The following is an 18,026-nucleotide window of genomic DNA, read 5'->3' as shown; positions in this document are numbered from 1 at the left end:
TTTTTATCAATGTGTACCAAAGCCTCCTTTTCCATATTAGTGCTTTAACTTGAAGTAATCCTCAGGATTGAGCTGTTCAATCCCACTTAGTACCTTTTGTACTAATGTAAGGTCTGCCTCCATTTTGGACCAAAGAATAAAAGGTTTTCCAGATCATTTACTTCTTTGGAAGAGGATCAACTTTAGACTAGATCCACCTCTTGGAGATTTATCCTTTATGTTGGTGTCAGCCTGAAAATATTTTACTAATTAATTTGTATCCAATGTGTTCATTCATTATTATTCCTTGTGAATCAGTTCTTCCTGTGTTTTGCAATAAAGCTAATGGTTAAAACTGATAAAATATACCTTCAGGTTAGAATATGTTAGAATTAAATTTATTGCCTGTGATTGGAATTACTGTTTCTCTTTTTTTTTATTGTATATTCAGCAGATTGAGGCAAGTTATTTGGATGTTTTGCCCATGTTTTATGTCATTAAGAGGAAGAATGCAAAAATAGTGGAAAATAGGGCCAACATTGTGTGTACCCAAATCAAATGAAGCACAAATTAGATAGAGCCTTCTGCTTTTGCCTCACCCGTACATTAAAAAAACCAATCTGAAGGCTCCATGGAGTTATATATGGAAAATTGCAATATTGTAGCACCATACTTTCTCTGCATTAATCACGTTCTGTCATCCTTTGGTTTTCGAGATGAGTCCACCCGCTTTAGTGGAAGCATGTGATTGCAAAATCAATTTTAGAACCTCAATGTCTACATCAGTGCAACATGTTCAAATTTCCTACCACTGGGAAGCAGCCTTTCCTTGGTGTCAGAAGATTGTGGGATCAAGTTCCATTCCAGGGCTTGAGCATAAATAAGTAGAGATTCCATTAGAGCTTGCCATTGTCTGTGGTGCCATCTTTCAAACTTGTCAGCTTAGGTGGATGTAAAAGATCCAATGGCACTGTTTTGCAGAAGAGTGAAGGGGAGGGGGGTTATCCTTGGTGTCCTAGCCAGTATTTATCCTCAGTCAACATCACTAAACCAGATTATCTGGTCATTATCACATTACTGCTGTGAGAACTTGCTCTGTGAAAATTACATGCTGTGTTTTCAGACTGTTTCAGAACTTTTGTGGTTATAACAGGTTCAATCCTTTCTGCTTCTCCTTCATCGGTTAGTACCAGATTAGGATACAGTTTAGTTCTGTCTACCAGTTACAGTTAAGGACTGGAATGTAACTACGTAGGACCCACATGGTCAGCAGAGTTGGTTAGGGTTAGGTTTGATCTCTGATGATGGTGAGGTCCCACTTAAAAAACTCATTTCCAATAACTGCAGCATTTAGTGCCCTTCAGATGAACCTTAATTTGAATCATTAAGTTAAAATCTCTTGCCAAATAAATGTTATCAACATTATTGTGGACAATCCTTTATTTTTTATAAAGTGTTTATAATTCATTGTATTATAATGACCATAAGATTGGATTTGCTGCTATCTATTCTATCTTTGCAATTTGCAACAAAGTGAGACAGACAACTTTGGTCCATATTTTGCCAAATAAGGAAGCTGTTGCTTTGGAATGTGAGAATAAGTCATTTTTGGTTTGGGCTCTAATTAACTGAGAGTAGTCTTGCCTGGTTACATTTTAACAAGGTGCAAAGCTGCCACTGCAAATCTCAGAGGCAAAAAGTCGGTCTTTAATTGTGTGTGGTAGGAGGACTCCCAGGCCTCAATCTGTCATTTTTCTGGGTCTCTGTAATAAACTGTGTTGTTTTTGCTCAATGAATGATGGTCTATTCTTTCTCTTTCTATCTCTCTAGGGGCGTCCCTGGTAAAAAATGTGGAACGCTGATTTTGTCTGCTGAAGAACTGAGCAACTGTCGGGTCAGTGTTGGCAATATTTCCTCAGCTTTCTGAGTGGTCTGTGCATTGGCAATAGGAAATGTTATTTGTCAGATGTTTGTTTGTGAGCTCTCCAGACAACGCTCCTGTTTGACTGAATGGTTGCATGTTTTTCTTTGGTAAGGCAGACTAATCTGATGTGGCATCTAATAAAATAGACTTTTAAATGCCATGAGTTTATATCTAAGTCGCAGTTCCCCACAGCTGCCATAAAACTAACATGGTTCAGACGCTCGCAGTAACTCAGGAAGCTGACAAGTTTGTAAGATTGTCAAAATAGCTCTCCTTGCTGAATGGATTCCTGGTGTGTGTTTTGCTCTATCTCTCCCCTGATGGCCATTGCTTTGGGATCTGCGTGACTGGCAACAAGAAGGGATCTAACACTAGAATCCATCCCTTTCCTGAAATAATTCTTCAGAGTCTGGCATTCCATCACCAATCACCCTTTATTTACAAATGCATATCCTCTGACAATAGCACTGCCTCTCATTGCGTCAGGCATTCAGCGTCAAATACCCCTGACATTTATCCTTTTATGTCAGCCAGGCCTCCCTGACTGGACCAGATTAAAAGCCCCAATCAGGAAACTCCTATTCTACAAGGTCCACCTGGCTAACCTCATTACAATCACTATGATTCCCTCCAGTGGTTCTCTGAATCTTTGTGAACACTTCTCTCATACTGGCTGCCAGCAGATGCCAAGGATTACTCTACCCAGATGTAATTGTGGGAGGAGCAACTTGAAGAAACTGATTTGCTCTGACTCCACATGATGGGCTTGCCAGCCGTGGATCAGCTGAAACCACAGTTTTTCCATGGTGGGAAGACAGAGTGGGCAATCGAGAATTGACCCAAGTTTCACAATGTCACTCATTTTGGTGATGTGGAAGTGCCAGTGTTGGACTGGGATGGACAAAGTCAGAAATCACACGACACCAGGTTATGGTCCAACTGGTTTATTTGAAATCATAAGCTTTTGAAGTGCTACTCCTTCATCAGTGAAGTGGAGGGAACCATGCGGATGCAGAATATATAGTTGGAGAGATAATGGTAAGATAATTCCAGGTAATTAGGAGTGTCTACAGAAAGATACAAATGGTATGAATGGAGTGTTGACAGATTGAATAACAGTTCTGGGTTTGTAAAATCTTCCTTACTGCTCTGTTTTGACACCCTCACCTTGATAACTTCCTATTATCTCTCTCACTTAATTAGTTTGTACAGTTTTGGATTGCTTATTATTTTGTTTAGAACCTCATTCTGCTTCTCTTATACTTATCATGTTATTCCAACCATTTGATTTGTCTCCAGCACCACCTTATTTTTGATTTTTTGTAATTATTTCTCTGCCTTAATTAATCAGACAAAGTTAAAAATCACACACCAGGTTACAGTCCAACAAGTTTATTTAGAAATTCTAGCTTTCAGAGTACTAGTCCTTCAACGGAGCAGCGCTCCGAAAGCTAGTGCTTCCAAATAAACCTGTTGGACTATAACCTGGTGTTGTGATTTTTAACTTTGCCCACCCCAGTCCAACACTAGCACCTCCACATCTTAATTAATCAGATCATAGGTCATCCCTTCACTTGCTATTCAGCTGTGGACATTTTACTCACACCATCTGACACTTTTCATCACCTGTGAGGACTTGTTATTCAGCCTGTCGACTCCACTCACACTATTTGTACTGATCTGTTGACACTCTTAACTACTGAAATTATCTTGCCATTACCTCTCCATCTATAAATTCTGTACCTATGCACTTCCCTCCACTTCACCTGTGATTTCAAATAAACCTGTTGGACTATAACCTGATGTTGTGTGACTTCCAACTCATTTTGATGCAAGAAACTGTATACATTCTGCCCAAAGAAGCTATGAGAAAATTGAAGAGTAGGTTGTTTCAACTTTATTAGAGGAAGTGAGCCAGGGACATGATGGAAAAATAAAAAAAAGTGACAAACCTATTGCAATGTAGAATCATATGGTGCAGAATAAGCTCTTCAGCACATTGAGTCTGTACTGCCAAAGCTACGCTAAATCTACTCCAGTCCCACTTTTCTACAGTAGACCCATAGCCTTGAATTAATGACATTTCAAGTGCTTGTCCATGTTCTTTTTAAAGGTTGTGAGGTTGCTTACCTCTGTAATCAACCCCACAGTGGATTCCAGGCACACACCACCCTCTGGGTGAAAATATTTTTCTTTAACTCCCCTCTCAACTTCCTGCATTTCATCTTAAGAGGCTTCCCCCTTGTTATTGACCCTTCAACTATGAAGAACAGCTATTTTCAAGGACCTTCATAATCTTATACACCTTTATCACGTTCCCTAATTTCTGTTCCTATGTCGTATGGTCTTATCGGGTTCTGAGGAGAAATGGAGTTGAGAAACTTATCAGCCATGATTGAATAGTGAAGCAGACTCGATGGACTGAATGGACTAATTTCTGTTCCAATGTCTTACGGTGTTACGGTCTGTCAACCTTCTCTGCTCCAAAGAAACCAGACCGAGCTTATTCAGCCTCTCTGCATAGCTAAAGCTCTCCATCCAAGGCAAATCTTCTGTGCAGCACCTCCGATGCACATCCTGCCTATAAGGCAGTGACCAGAACTGCATATAGTACTCTAGCTGTGATCTAACCAAAGTTCTATCCAGCTCCAACATAACCTCCATGTTCTTGTAATCTATAACTCATTTGATAAAGGCAAGTGTGCCTTCTTAACTATCCTCTTAACCTGTCCTGCCACCTTCAGGGATCTGTGGACAAAAACCCAGACATTCGTTTGACCTTCTAAATATCTTGATGTCCCACTTATCCCAAATTAAACACTAGATACAATAAATTATTCTTTGAGATATTAATATACAAGTGCACAATGGTATTGTAAAACAGACAAAGAAATCTTATACAAATTCATTATATTTGCAATGACATCGCAAACAGCAATTTACAGACTTAACTTCTCGATGCCTCAGTTAATATATGGAATAGACTGCCACCTTGTGAGTAAATACTGCCATAGAGTATGGGAATCTTAACTAAAGGCTCAAAGAATTAGGCTCCCCTCAAATATTCTAGGTTGCAATCTGAAGGTAAGTAACTAGTACACCAGGACTACATAAGTGTCAGGCAGTGACCATCTCCAAGAAAAAGAATCCAACCACTTCCCATTGACTTTACCATCACTGGATTCCCCCGTATAGACATTCTGGGGATTACTGCTGACTAGGAGCTGAACTGGACTAGCTACATACACATACCAGCAGGTACGGGACTGAGCACTCTGTGCCAAGTAACTTATTTGCTGCCTCCCAAAGTCTCCCCACCATCTAGAAAACCCAAGTAAGGAATGTGATGGAATACTGCCCACTGATTGTGATGATTGCAGCTCCAACAACACAGAAGAAACTCAATTCTATTTAAGACAAAGTATCCCACTTGATTGGTACCCTGCATACCAGCTTAACTGTTAACTTTCTCCATCACTGTTGCAGCAATGTGTGCATCTATAAGATACACTGCAACAGCTCACCCCAAGGTTCCTTCAACAGCATTCTCTAAACCTGTGACTTTACCACCTTGAAGGACAGGGTCAGCATACACATGGGAAAACCACCAGTTGCAAGTTCCTCTTCAAGCCAAGCTTCACAGACACAGGAAGCCACTTGGATACCACTTGGATCTATCTCACCACTGCTTCCTATCATTGTGGCAAAAACCTGCAACTCCCTCTGGGTTAATGTGTACCAGTAGTTCAAGAAAGCTGACAGTCACCATCACCTTCTCAAGGGGGAATTAGAGCATAAGCAATAGGAACAGGAGTAGGCCATCTGGCTTGTTGAGCCTACTCTGCCATTCAATAAGATCATGGTTGATCTTTTCCTGGACTCAGCCGCACTTACCCACCCGCTTACTATAACCCTTAACTCCTTTACTATTCAAAAATCTATCTTTTCCTTAATAACATTCAAAGAGGCAGCCTCAAAGTTGTCATACTGGCAGGGAATTCCATAGATATAACTAGGGTATAAGCATTGCCAATGATGCTTATATCACACAAAAGAAAATAAAATTTGACGGTATATTTTTCTGGCCTTCAATGTCCATCATTTGTCCTCTTATGTCTGCTCAATTCCTATTCCTTTCTCTTTTCTAACTAATAATTTAGCTCTTCCATACTCCATGTCTCTGATGCTTTGTAGCAGCACTCTTTATATTCATGCTCCTGTGTCTGTGAAGCTTGCATTGTTTGAGTAATGTGTTTTTGTCTCTCTTATTCCCTTATGTACTTTCAATTCCCATTTATGTTTGATGTAGCTTAATGTAAATACTGTTTCCACAAGTGCTCTCACTCCCAGTGTGACTGGTTGAGGGAACCTCAAAGGAAGCAAAGTTATCCAGCCTCCTTTGTGATTTGAGCTTTGTCACAGTGTACATAGCAATAAACATATAAATTATTCAGGTAACCAATGCAACTTTTACAAAAGCATATGTCAAAGTTGATGTGGCAAAGACACGTCAAAATGTTACTCAAAGATGCATCAGAAATTGAGGCTGGGACACGATGATCAAGATGAAATAATTTAAGGAGAGTTTTTAACTTGTTCTTGGGAGATCAGAAAAGTGGAAGTTTCCTACCTAGAGCAAGGAGCCTGAACAACTGATTATGGATTGTTAATCTATTAGCAGCCCTAATGACTTTAGCGGCTATAATCTGGGAATATAGCAACAATCACACAAGCCTTTGAAGCCATTCAGCTGATCATGGCTGATCTACTTTTGTTTGTTATTCCATGATAACTACAATTACAAGATATTTGGATAGGCATATGAATAGGATGGGTTTGGAGGGATGTGGGCCAACAACAGGCAGGTGGGATTATGTTCGGCATGGACTGGTTGGATTGAAGGGTCTGTTTCCATTTTTTTTTCCTTTTTCTACCCCCACACTGCCGCCTAACTGCGGTGGTGCTTATATTTTCACGGGAACCAAATTTGTGTGTGCAAGTGTGAGACACAGTGAAAGACAATAGGTGTACAAATCTTTATTCAATTTGCACCACCATGAAGAAAGAAAACACCCGAGTGGCCAGTGACAGGCAGTGTCCTTCTCAAAGGGCAATGCTGCGTGATCAAACAGTGAGGGGGAGGGAAGGGATTACATCAAAATAGAGTTGGAGGGGACAATAATACACTCCACTCCCTGCGGTGCCCACCTTTCCCTGAAAATCTCAAGGGTGTTGGTGGACATCCGCGTGCTCCTTCTCCAGAGACACCCAGGCTCCAACATAACCACATAGATTTAGGGTGAGAGAGGAAAGATATAAAAGAGACCTAAGGGGCAACTTTTTCACACAGAGGGTGGTGCGTGTATGGAATGAGCCACCTGGGGAAGTGGTGGAGGCTGGTACAACTGCAACATTTAACAGGCATTTCAATAGGTATATGAATAGGAAGGGTTTGGAGGGATATGGGCTGAGTGCTGGCAGGTGGGACTAGATTGGGTTGGGATATCTGGTCGGCATGGACGGGTTGGACTGAAGGATCTTTTCCATGCTGTACATCTCTATGATTCTATGACTCTATGATTTGGATCAATCATAGTTTTGAAAATTGCAGTTGACTCAGCCTCCTCGGGGAGAAAGTTGCAGATTTGGGATATCCTTCCTGTTTTTACTCTTAAATTGACCCATTTTTACACTGCCATTCTGAACCCCCCACCCCCACCATCAGCAGGAATATTTTCACATCATCCACCTTTGAAAATTCCCTTATCACCCAACACAAGATTAATGTGGTCGTGCACCATGATTTATTTTTAAAACTAGCCCGAATGGCAGGGGAGTGAAGGACAGTGGGGTGGAGGGTGGGGGATCATAGATCTTGTGGTGCGGGGATGTTTACAACACAGCTTGTTGAATTTGAGTCGAAACCCTTCCACAAGGAGTGTTGTAAAATCACCAACTGGAAAGATTCAGCCCTTGTTGCTTCTATTCACTGTCAGATTTCCTGACATCACAAAAGCCTAGTTGTCGGTGGCTCAAACTAGAAGAATTCTTAAAATGGTGATATGCAGCCTTAATCGAATATTTAATTTATCAGTCTAATATCTGTGAGCTGATTGGTTGACCATTCCTCATCCAATCTCATTTAAATGAATGGTCTAAAGAGGGTAGGGTTCCTGTTTCAGTTTTTTTTTATTAGGATCAAGCTTCTCACTCAAACAAATCCTTTTGTTTCTCAAGGGTATGTTTCCGATTCTCACAGGCTTGGATCTGTCCTAGAAATCCCAACAAAAATATTCTAAGTTGTTTGAAATGATGCTATTTTACTGATACTGTTGGAATAAGGAGAAAGTCTTCTAAATATGATGTAAACTGATTCTGGTTTCTTCTATTATGATGAGGAGCAAATGGCTTGCAGTCCATTAAGCAAAGCTTTTCAAAAATTCATTAATGTGATCGCTACTTGGCCAACATTCATTGCCCATTCCTATTTGCCTTTGAGAGGTAGTAATGAACCTCTGCAGTCTATTTGGTTTAGGTACACCCACAATGACGTAGTCCACCCTATCCTAAAGCAGCATCATAATTTAACTTCTGGCTAATGTCACACCCAATTTTTGATTGTTTGTTTTGCTCATCAAGGCATCAGCAATGCTTTGTGTCACCGTCATAATCTTAAAATGGGAGAAGGGGTTAGGAGAAGGTTTACTGGTTCATAGTGCAAGAACCATAATAAGCTTTTAGAAAGTACAGGAATACAGCAAAGTAAACCTGGGATGAGAGCTGCAAACTGAGATGCTTTCAAAAGTTATGGCATTTAGCAGGTATTGAAGTAATCTACTCCTGAGATTATATGTATTCATGTTGCTTCTGTACACCATGATCTCTATAAAAGAAAATCATTTGTCAATTTTTTCACCTTCCTTGTTAATTGGCAGACCTTTCAAAAATCACAAAAGCGTTTGTGCCTATCTTGCTGAGATTCTGCTAACCTCAGTTAATAGTGTCCGACTGAAGATGACTCGATTTGATAATAATGTTTTTCAATTACACACATAATTCCTCTTCAATAGGCATTGAGGTGAGTCTCCCAATCTACAGCTGAGAGAAAATAATGCAGCTCTCCCAAACTGATGTGTTTCATTAGCTCAACCCTGTGGGCACTTAGTGACGATTGAGGAAGGAACAGGACATGATGGTGCAACACTTAAATACCATGAATAACGTCAAATATTTCATACAAAAGGCTTGAGTTATTACTAGAGTGTTTCCCAGAGGTTAAGTAATAGTTGGTGCCTGTTCTTCCACTAATATTTTATGAACCAGAATAAACACAATTGTAGCGTGCAGCAAAACTGAAAATCAAAAACACTTGAGACTGCACAACAATTTCAAAATCTAGCTTATCCTTTTGCAATCTACAGAGGTCAGCTGCTGTGTTCAGAGTTCCAGACCAAACTGTCTTCAGGAAAAAGCAATTTTCTTCTGCCACCTTCAAAATAACATTTGTACTCAATAATATTGAAGGAGAAATGCATTCATGTTAGAGATCATACACATTGTTCTACCACCATCAGCCAGATTGATGAGTGCAAATAGCCAAACCAGCCTCGCTGCAATGAAGCTCCCTCCCATTTCCCAAGGGATTGACAAACTGCCACTGGATTCAATGGCTTCACCTTTCGTTAAAGTAGCACTTCGGTCTTGATGACTGTGACCAATCTCAATTGTTGCACTTCCTGGCACGCATTCCTCTCACAGTGGCTCAATGGTTAGCACTGCTGCCTCACAGCATCAGGGACCCATTCCGGGTTCGATTCCAGCTTCGGGCAACTGTCTGCGTGGAGCTTGCACATTCTCCCTGTGTCTGTGTGGGTTTCCTCCCACAGTCCAAAGATGTGCGGGTCAGGTGAATTGGCAATGCTAAATTGCCCGTAGCGATAGGTGCATTAGTAGGGAGTAGGTGAATGGGTCTGGGTGGATTACTCTTCGGAGGGTCGGTGTGGATTTGTTGGACCGAAGGGCCTATTTCCGCACTGTATGAAATCTAATCTGATCACGTCCTTGGATTACAAGTTAGCTTCAGAACCTGCTGAAGGATGTTACAACATCACAGATTCCCACTATTTGTGGACAGCGAATATCACCAGGATGGCTTCTGCTGCAAAAATTACATGCTTTAATAATCCTCTGAGGGTGGCATGGTGAAGCAGTGGTTAGTAGTGCTGCCTCACAGCACCAGGGACCCAGGTCCAAAACCACCGTCAGGCAACTGTCTGTGTAGAGCTTGCACATTCTACCCTGTCTGCTCCAATTTCCTCCCACAGTCCAAAGATATGCAGATTGGCCATACTAAATCCCCCATAATGTCAAGGGATATGCAGGCTAGGTGGATTAGCCATGGAAAATGCTGGGCTACAGGAATAGGGTAGGTAGATAGGTCTGGTTGAGATGCTCTTCAGAGGATCGGTGCGGACTCAATGGGCTGAATGGCCTGCTTCCACACTGTAGGGATTCTAGATAGCACTAAAATGGTTCCAAATTCCCCATTCATCTTTTAATGGTAACCCTGAGTTTATGCCAATTGTAACTGAATTGCCAACTAACGGAAGCCATTTTTCCTTATTTACTCAGCCTCTTAAAAGCGATCAGAACTAAAAGAAAAGTTGAATTTGATATTAACTTTGAGCAATTTTTCACAGAAAATGAAACTACCTTTAATAACTGTAAATTCCCTTGTAATTATATACAGTGCATTACAATATTTAGAAATTTAAGATTAACATGGCACTAGCTTGATACCATGCCCAGCTGATCAATTTTTTTGTATGAGCTGTTTTAAATTCCATAGCTTGCTCTTTTAGAAGATGGAAAAATTAATATTTTCTCTCACAATTGTAGCTTCTCTCCACCTCATTGATTTCAGTTCATTGGATACTATTTTTCATTACATAATAATTGAATTACCATTTCATTTTGTTTATTTCATGCAGAAGTTTAGCCTTACTCATGAATTTGAAGAAAATTAATTTTACTTCATACAGGGAAATCTTATGCTTGCAAAACGGGAGGATCCTTTTAACTTAAAATGCTGGCTAGTGGGGAGTTATATTACTCTGTGCATAAGACAAAGTTCTACTCAATCATTGAGGATTGAGGGGCAAAGCAGTTGGGGTGTCAAGATCCTTAGCATTGCAGAGTATCACACTAAAGCCCCCACGGAGAAGACCAGGCTGACACTACAGCTGACACATTGCTCTGGCCCAAAATGTCAATTCTCCTGCTCCTCGGATGCTGCCTGACCTGCTGTGCTTTTCCAGCACCACCCTCTCGCCCCATCCATCATACAGACTTTCAAAGCAAAGATTGATCTGACAGTTTTCCTGTCAGTAGTTCCAAGCAAGCTTATCATTCTAATAAATTGTTGGTCATGCACAATACCCAAAACTGACCGAATAATCTAATAATCCAATGCATAGCCTAAGAATCATTTCTGAAGATTTCTAAACAACTTTTATTATCCTTAGTTTATTTTAAATAATGCATTAGCTGAGTACTGAAAATGACCAGGTTTTAAACACATATTGAACTGTCAGAAAATAGAGTTTTGAGAGAGTTCTGGTCAGGACAGTGTCAGGCAACACAAAATTTTACTGTATTACAAAAACACTTCACATCAGTTCTGATGAAGAGTCATCTAGACTGGAAACATTAGCTTGCTTCCTCTCCATGGATGCTGCCTGACCCACTGAGATTTCCAGCACTTTTAGTTTTCAGTACAGATTCCAGCATCGACAGTAATTTGTTCCTTTTACTGTATCATGTTATTTGGACATGTTCACTTTACCAGTTCACACCAGAAAAGGAGCATTTGTAAATTTTCTGAGCCTATAGCTCTGTTCAGTATGTGGATTTGTCTTTGTAAGTCTCACCATTTGTAGGACTATTGTCACATCCAGGGAAAGCATTCTTATGAAATTGCTATGGGTTCCAGCATCATCAAAAGCTGATGCAACCCTCATATTGGCAAGTCAATTGGCAACTAACTGGAAAAATAACCTTATCATCTTAAACCATGTGAAAAGATTTGTGTACCTGGCCCTTGCAAATCTCTCAGTGCTACTAATCTGGGCCTTATTTCAACTCTGCATAATATTAGGAACTCTTCAGGGAAAGTAAGTTTACCAAAATAACTCCTAAATGAAGAAATTACCAACAAGACTTCACGTTTTTGTAATGATTTTTCTAACATGAAGTAGAACCAATATAAATTAACTATGAGTTAAAAGGCAACAATACTTTAAACAACAAAGCAACTTTCACTTTAACAAGTCAATACAACAAAAAACACATCTTAAGTAACCACTAGCATTCCCCTTCAGTGTACATGACACTGCACAGTTACCCAGTTCCAAAGCATGCTGATCTTTATTTACTCACTGAAGGTCAGGAGTCCTATCTGACAGCAGACTTCCCTATAAGTATGATTATCATTAGTTCAGCACACTATGAATTTGTCTCTCACGGGTGATAATGGATCTAAAAATGTGGCTCTCCAAAATTCCTTTTCAACCAACTAACCAGTAGCATCCTAGTATAAGTTTGATAAAACATCTCTTTTGGACCAGGTTGCTAAAGAATGCAGGATGTAATAAAGAGGACAAAGAATCTTTCAATAGCAACTCCTTGTTACATGAAGAAGCTGTCTTTGAAAGTTTAAGTTGATAGTGTCGATGAAGTAAGTTGGAAGGAGGTTTGTGTGGCACATAATAACATCACAGCCTTTGGCCTGTTCCTGTGCTGTAAATATGGTGTGCTTTTTTTTTAATAGAGGAAACCTTGTGCTTTACAGGACATTGCAACCATGCAGCTGTGTGCTAATAAGCTGGACAAAAAGGATTTCTTTGGAAAATCAGATCCGTTTTTGGTCTTTTATCGGAGCAATGAGGATGGGACGTAAGTAATTATGTATAATTGGTGAATTATGTCTTGTAGACATCTCAAAATGGCCCCCACTCTCTTTAAGCTTAGCTGAACAAAGTAGGCTGATAACAAAAATGAAAATTGGAAATCAGAGAAGTCTATGCCGATGTAACATTGAGTGAATTTGAAGTCTTCTCAGTATCTTGCCCTTTTCCTTAAAAACCAAAATAATTTTCCATATCCTGCTTTCCTTCAGATATTAGCTTCTTCTTGGTGAAACGATTCACGTGCACTTTTCACACTCAGGTACTTTGCCCAAGTGACCATCCTGCATTTGTGAGAATTCATATCTCCTAGACTGTTGGGCCTATCACAACCAAGCACAAAACTGCCTTCATCTGTTATCCTCTCATGGAGAGTAACTTCTTCCCTCAAAGGTTGTTGAACCTTTGCAATTCTCTGCCCAATAGGGCTGAGGCAGATCAATCATTGAACATGTTCAAGACTGTGAGTAACAGATTTCTACATATGAAACACATATGGATAATGTAGCGAAGTGATGTTGAGAAGAGCTACTGGTGCTCTCATTTCAATATTTAATACCACCAGACAAGGCTTTTCGATTGGAATCAAGGGGATGAAGCCGGGCTGATTTTACCCCTGTAGTGCTAGTCCTGTCTTATTGATTCAGGAAACTCAATTCAAACCAGGTCTGGAATATCCTTCATCTTTATGATTCAGTTATTCAAATAATAAATTCATTAAGCCGTTCGAATCATCTTTCTGGAGTACACATAGGGTGTATTATTTAACAATGATATAGCCAAAAGTTCCACAAGTCCCAGAGGAGTTGGAGGTGTGACAGGAATATTTAAGTTGGGCCTGTCAATTGACCCCATCCAATTAAGCCTACTCCATAGTCTTTCCTCATAGCCCCAAAACAGACTTTCAGATAATTATTCGATTATCTCCTTAAGGTTATTTCTGAATCCACTTCCAACAACCTTTCAGGCTGTGTATTTCTAATCACACCAACTGCTGTGTAAAAGACTGATACCTGGGCAGTAATTGAATCATTGGAATAGATATCAGGCAGGTTCTACAAAGGACATGAAATTCTAATCATCAATTTGATGGCTAAGGGGTAAGGAAAAAAAAAATCTATTCCTTTGTGTCTTCTACTTTTCTGACAATAACAAAGCTGAGCAATTGAATGTCAAAGGGCAGAATATAATCACTGCATTAGCAAGTTTTGACTAATTAGTCTCAAACATTTTTTTCTTCTTCCTCATTGATTTCTTTTACCTATCAGCATTAAAAGTATGAACTAGGGAATGCTGTCAACATGCACCTTACCTTCCCATTAAATTGTACCATATATTTAGAGGACACAATAAAAGCACAAAACTGTAATTTAGTCACCAATTTGTATCCTCTGCCTGCATGAAATGTTTATACAATCCAAATAGCTGTGATTCACATGAAATTATAGGAGCTGAAGTTCACTGTATAAATGTCTTTTTCTCTTCCTTTCTACAATTCTTTCTCTCAGGTTTACCATATTGTTTGTATCCTATGTTCAATGTTTGTATCACCATTTCCATAAAACTTTTTTTCTAGAAAATTACTATCTTTGTGTTTTGAAATCTTTTATTCAGGTGTGCCCTCGCTGTGTTTCTGTCAGCTTAACTATCACAGTGTTCAAATCCTGTGCAGTTTACCTGTATTCCTATCTGCTGAATGTACTCTACTGTGCTGCGTCTCTCAGTTTTGCTGTTAGATTTTAATCTTAAGGTATTACTGTATTGAAAATTGTACTCACTTTTACTTCTCTATTTCCCTCTCTCCCTTTCATTCTCTCATTCTCTCAAGTTGATTGTTACTGAGTGAAGAATTGATCTGCTATTTATATGCAACAAAATCACAAACTGATTAGAAACTGGGTGGAATGACCTGTCTTTTCAGTGCTATGGAGTCATATGTGCCCAAAGTAGTCTCTGTATACCTGCACAATTTTGTTGTACACCTCACTATTTACTACGTTGATAAGATGCATTTACCCACATCATAAGGAAGTATTAGTCCATTAGCATACACAAATGATGAGCCTGACTTCTGCTTCCCCTCCTCTTGTTACTTTGTCTTGAGTTTGGGGTAGCTACCACAATACTGTGTCACCAGGCAAAGCAATATTAAGCATCACTAAATGTAAAGAAGTACTCAACTCTAAGCTCACTCCCAACTCTGACTTCCAAGCACCCCCAGTCTTAACCCAGCTCTAACTCCAAACTCCTAACACCACAACATCCCCTAACACTCTAGGGCTCAGCTGTAGCAACACTGTTCTGTTCCAAACTGAAAATCCTCTTCAGTCGCAATCTGAGGTCTTGTCCTTCTCCAAACTTCAATCATACCAATCATTAACTTCGACATGCTACCTGATTGTGTGGTCTGAAAACCAAGTATCCCAAACTCCTCAAAGTCCCCATTTGGGTTCGGGCTGTTCGCACACTGTAGGTGAGGCATACAAAATTGGATGCTGCCAAATTAGGATACAGTTACATTGGATATATGGCAATGAAAACAGGCTATTTAGCTCAATTATATAAATCTATTATCACAACCCCAATCATATCTCCCTGATTTGGTTATCTACCCTTTCCTTAACTACATCTCAACAATTCATTTCAACTACTCTCGGTGTTAGTGGTTGTCACATTTTCACCACTCTTTGAGTCAAAACGCTTCTTCTGAATTTTAATTAGATTTCAAGGTGACTACCTTCTTTTGATGGTTTTACTTACACATTCCCCAGGCGGGGAAACATTTTCTCTGTATCCATGCTTCAATGCTTTCAGAATTTCAGATAGCTCAGACATATCACACCTCAGACTTCTTTTTAGATCCAGCCTATCAATCCTTTCTTGATTTACCCAAACATTCCTGGTAGCATCCTTCTAAATCTTCTCTGCACCCTCTCAAATTCCTTGATATCCTGGAGTGATCAGAGCTGTACACGCTGGTGGTAGACTCCTCATTATTCAAATGTGTCCAAACTGTAAGTGACTTTATCTAATGACAGAAGTGTCTGATGTGAGATCAGCAAGGACACTCAGACAGCATACAGAACACTATTGTCTAGCAACATTTTGACACAGGTTCAGCTAACTTCGGTATTTTTAATTCTGTTCTTCCACAAATAATGTTTTGATTTGCTCTATCATTTGCCTTGAGAACCTGTGATGCAACTATCAGTTGCTGCTGAATTGTACACTGAGATAGTTTGTTCCTTTACCCATGAAACCTTCTAAATAATAAGTAATCTCTCTACTCTTCCTACTACAATATGCTAAATCATATGTGTCTGTGTTACACTTTATTTATTTGCCCAGGTTTCAAGACTACTAATGTCCTGTTGTAGTTGCAGTCCTCTTCAGTATTGATTATCTCCCCCACAATTTGGTGTGATCTGAAAATTGTACATTTCTTTTTACTAACATCCTGTACTTTTGATCTTGAAGTTAGCTCACAATCGATTCTCCCACTTGTTGCTTGACTCCACATTCTCTGACCTTATTCATTGCTCTATGTCTGCATCATATCGGAGGCTATTTGAAAATCAAAATAAACACAGCTATTGCATTACTGTTGTTTGTTCTCTCTGTTACTTAATCGAAAAGTTCAATAACCTAGAACAACAAAGATTTCACTTTGCAAAATCCATGCTAACTATTCATTAATACATTTCTTGTTTCTAGATGTTCAATTCTTTCTTTTGGTAGGGCTTCCATTATTTTTCTTACTATCAATGTTAAGTTGTATGGTTGCCATCCTTAATATTAGGAATTTCTGTGCCATATTTTTCAAATACACTTATGATGCTACCAGCAATCAGTGAATGTTTCGCACCTCCACTCATAGCTTTATAACTTATTTGCATGTATACTTTTTTCCCTGTTCTGTTTATGTCTGACTGTCTCGCTCTCTCTCAGATTTACTGTCATTACATGTGTACCTTTTTCCTGCTCGCTCTCTCTCAGGTTTACCATCTGCCACAAAACTGAAGTGGTGAAGAATACGTTGAACCCAGTCTGGCAACCATTTACTATTCCAGTCCGTGCACTATGTAATGGGGACTATGACAGGTCAGTATATGGTATAGTCAACTGTTATTGCTGTACAGTGGTTTACAATGTCTTGTGTGGTTCGCTGCAATACTACCCTCACATTGCCCTAAATTAGACCCAATTGTCTACCCTTCATAAACTTCAACTCATCCAAAACTCCACTGTTTGCACCTTGGATTCTATGTCAAAAAAATGAGGCGCTGGAAAAGCACGGCAAGTCAGTCAGCATCCAAGGAACAGGAGAGTCGATGTTTCAGCCATAAACCCTTCATCAGAAATGGCTATGCCTGAAACATCGATTCTCCTGCTTCTCAGATGCTGCCTGACCAGCTGTGCTTTTCCAGCGCCACACTTTTTGACTTTGGTCTCCAACATCTGCAGTCCTCACTTCCAACTTTGATACTATCTTGACTAAAAAACTACGGGCATAATCTTGTTGGGGCATTGGCAATTTTGCTTTCCTGCTTTTGTGCCAGTGAGAATCACAAACTGCCTTTTTTTGGGAAGGCCCATCAAATCACAAGTCAATGGAGCCATTGGCAAGGCTTTCCCTGCAAACAAAATCTCAGGGGGCAGAACTCACAGAGGCCAGCTGATGGCATTTAGGAACACCACAAGGAAGACCTGACTAAACTGGGAAGAGCCGCCATCCTGAAGTCCCAGGATTATAGAATGATCAGACTGGAGGAAGGTAATGCATGGGCATGAGGAGGTGATTTGCAATGTTACATTTGCAGAAAGAGTGGGCCAGGGCATCGATAGTGAGAGTGGGGGAGGCGGGGGGTGGGGGTGGGGGGGTTGGTTGGTTCTCAATGACAGACCACCTTTCCGATGCCCAGGCACTTAGTGCCTTTGTTGGAGGTAGCTGCTGTCTGAAGGTGACAGGACTAACCCTGCTGTTTTAGCTGTCATGCGCGCAGCCCATCTGCAGTTGGGTTAATATGAACCTTAAGAGAACATGGCTCTGAAGAGTTCATTATAATCCTCAACTGACAAGAAGGTTGACCCTGGACCTTTACACCCAGAACCTAAATCAGGCAGAGGTAGAAAGGGGCAGAATTCATTGATGCCACTGC

General features: G+C 40.0%; 1 protein-coding gene across 1 annotated transcript in view; it reads left to right on the top strand.

Moving 5' to 3' along the window:
- LOC140483647 (copine-9-like) overlaps positions 1 to 18,026 on the top strand; it is a 404,134-nt gene that overhangs the window by 281,846 nt on the left and 104,262 nt on the right. Inside the window, exons 7-9 of the mRNA XM_072581965.1 lie at positions 1,810 to 1,873; positions 12,753 to 12,856; positions 16,864 to 16,968. Of these exons, the coding sequence (XP_072438066.1) occupies positions 1,810 to 1,873; positions 12,753 to 12,856; positions 16,864 to 16,968 (273 nt within the window). The remainder of the gene's footprint in view (positions 1 to 1,809; positions 1,874 to 12,752; positions 12,857 to 16,863; positions 16,969 to 18,026) is intronic.

This window comes from Chiloscyllium punctatum, chromosome 12 (genome assembly GCF_047496795.1).
Source record: "Chiloscyllium punctatum isolate Juve2018m chromosome 12, sChiPun1.3, whole genome shotgun sequence".
NCBI lineage: Eukaryota > Metazoa > Chordata > Chondrichthyes > Orectolobiformes > Hemiscylliidae > Chiloscyllium > Chiloscyllium punctatum.
The sequence above is the reverse complement of the archived record's forward strand: the minus strand, read 5'-3'. Positions and strand labels throughout refer to the sequence as shown.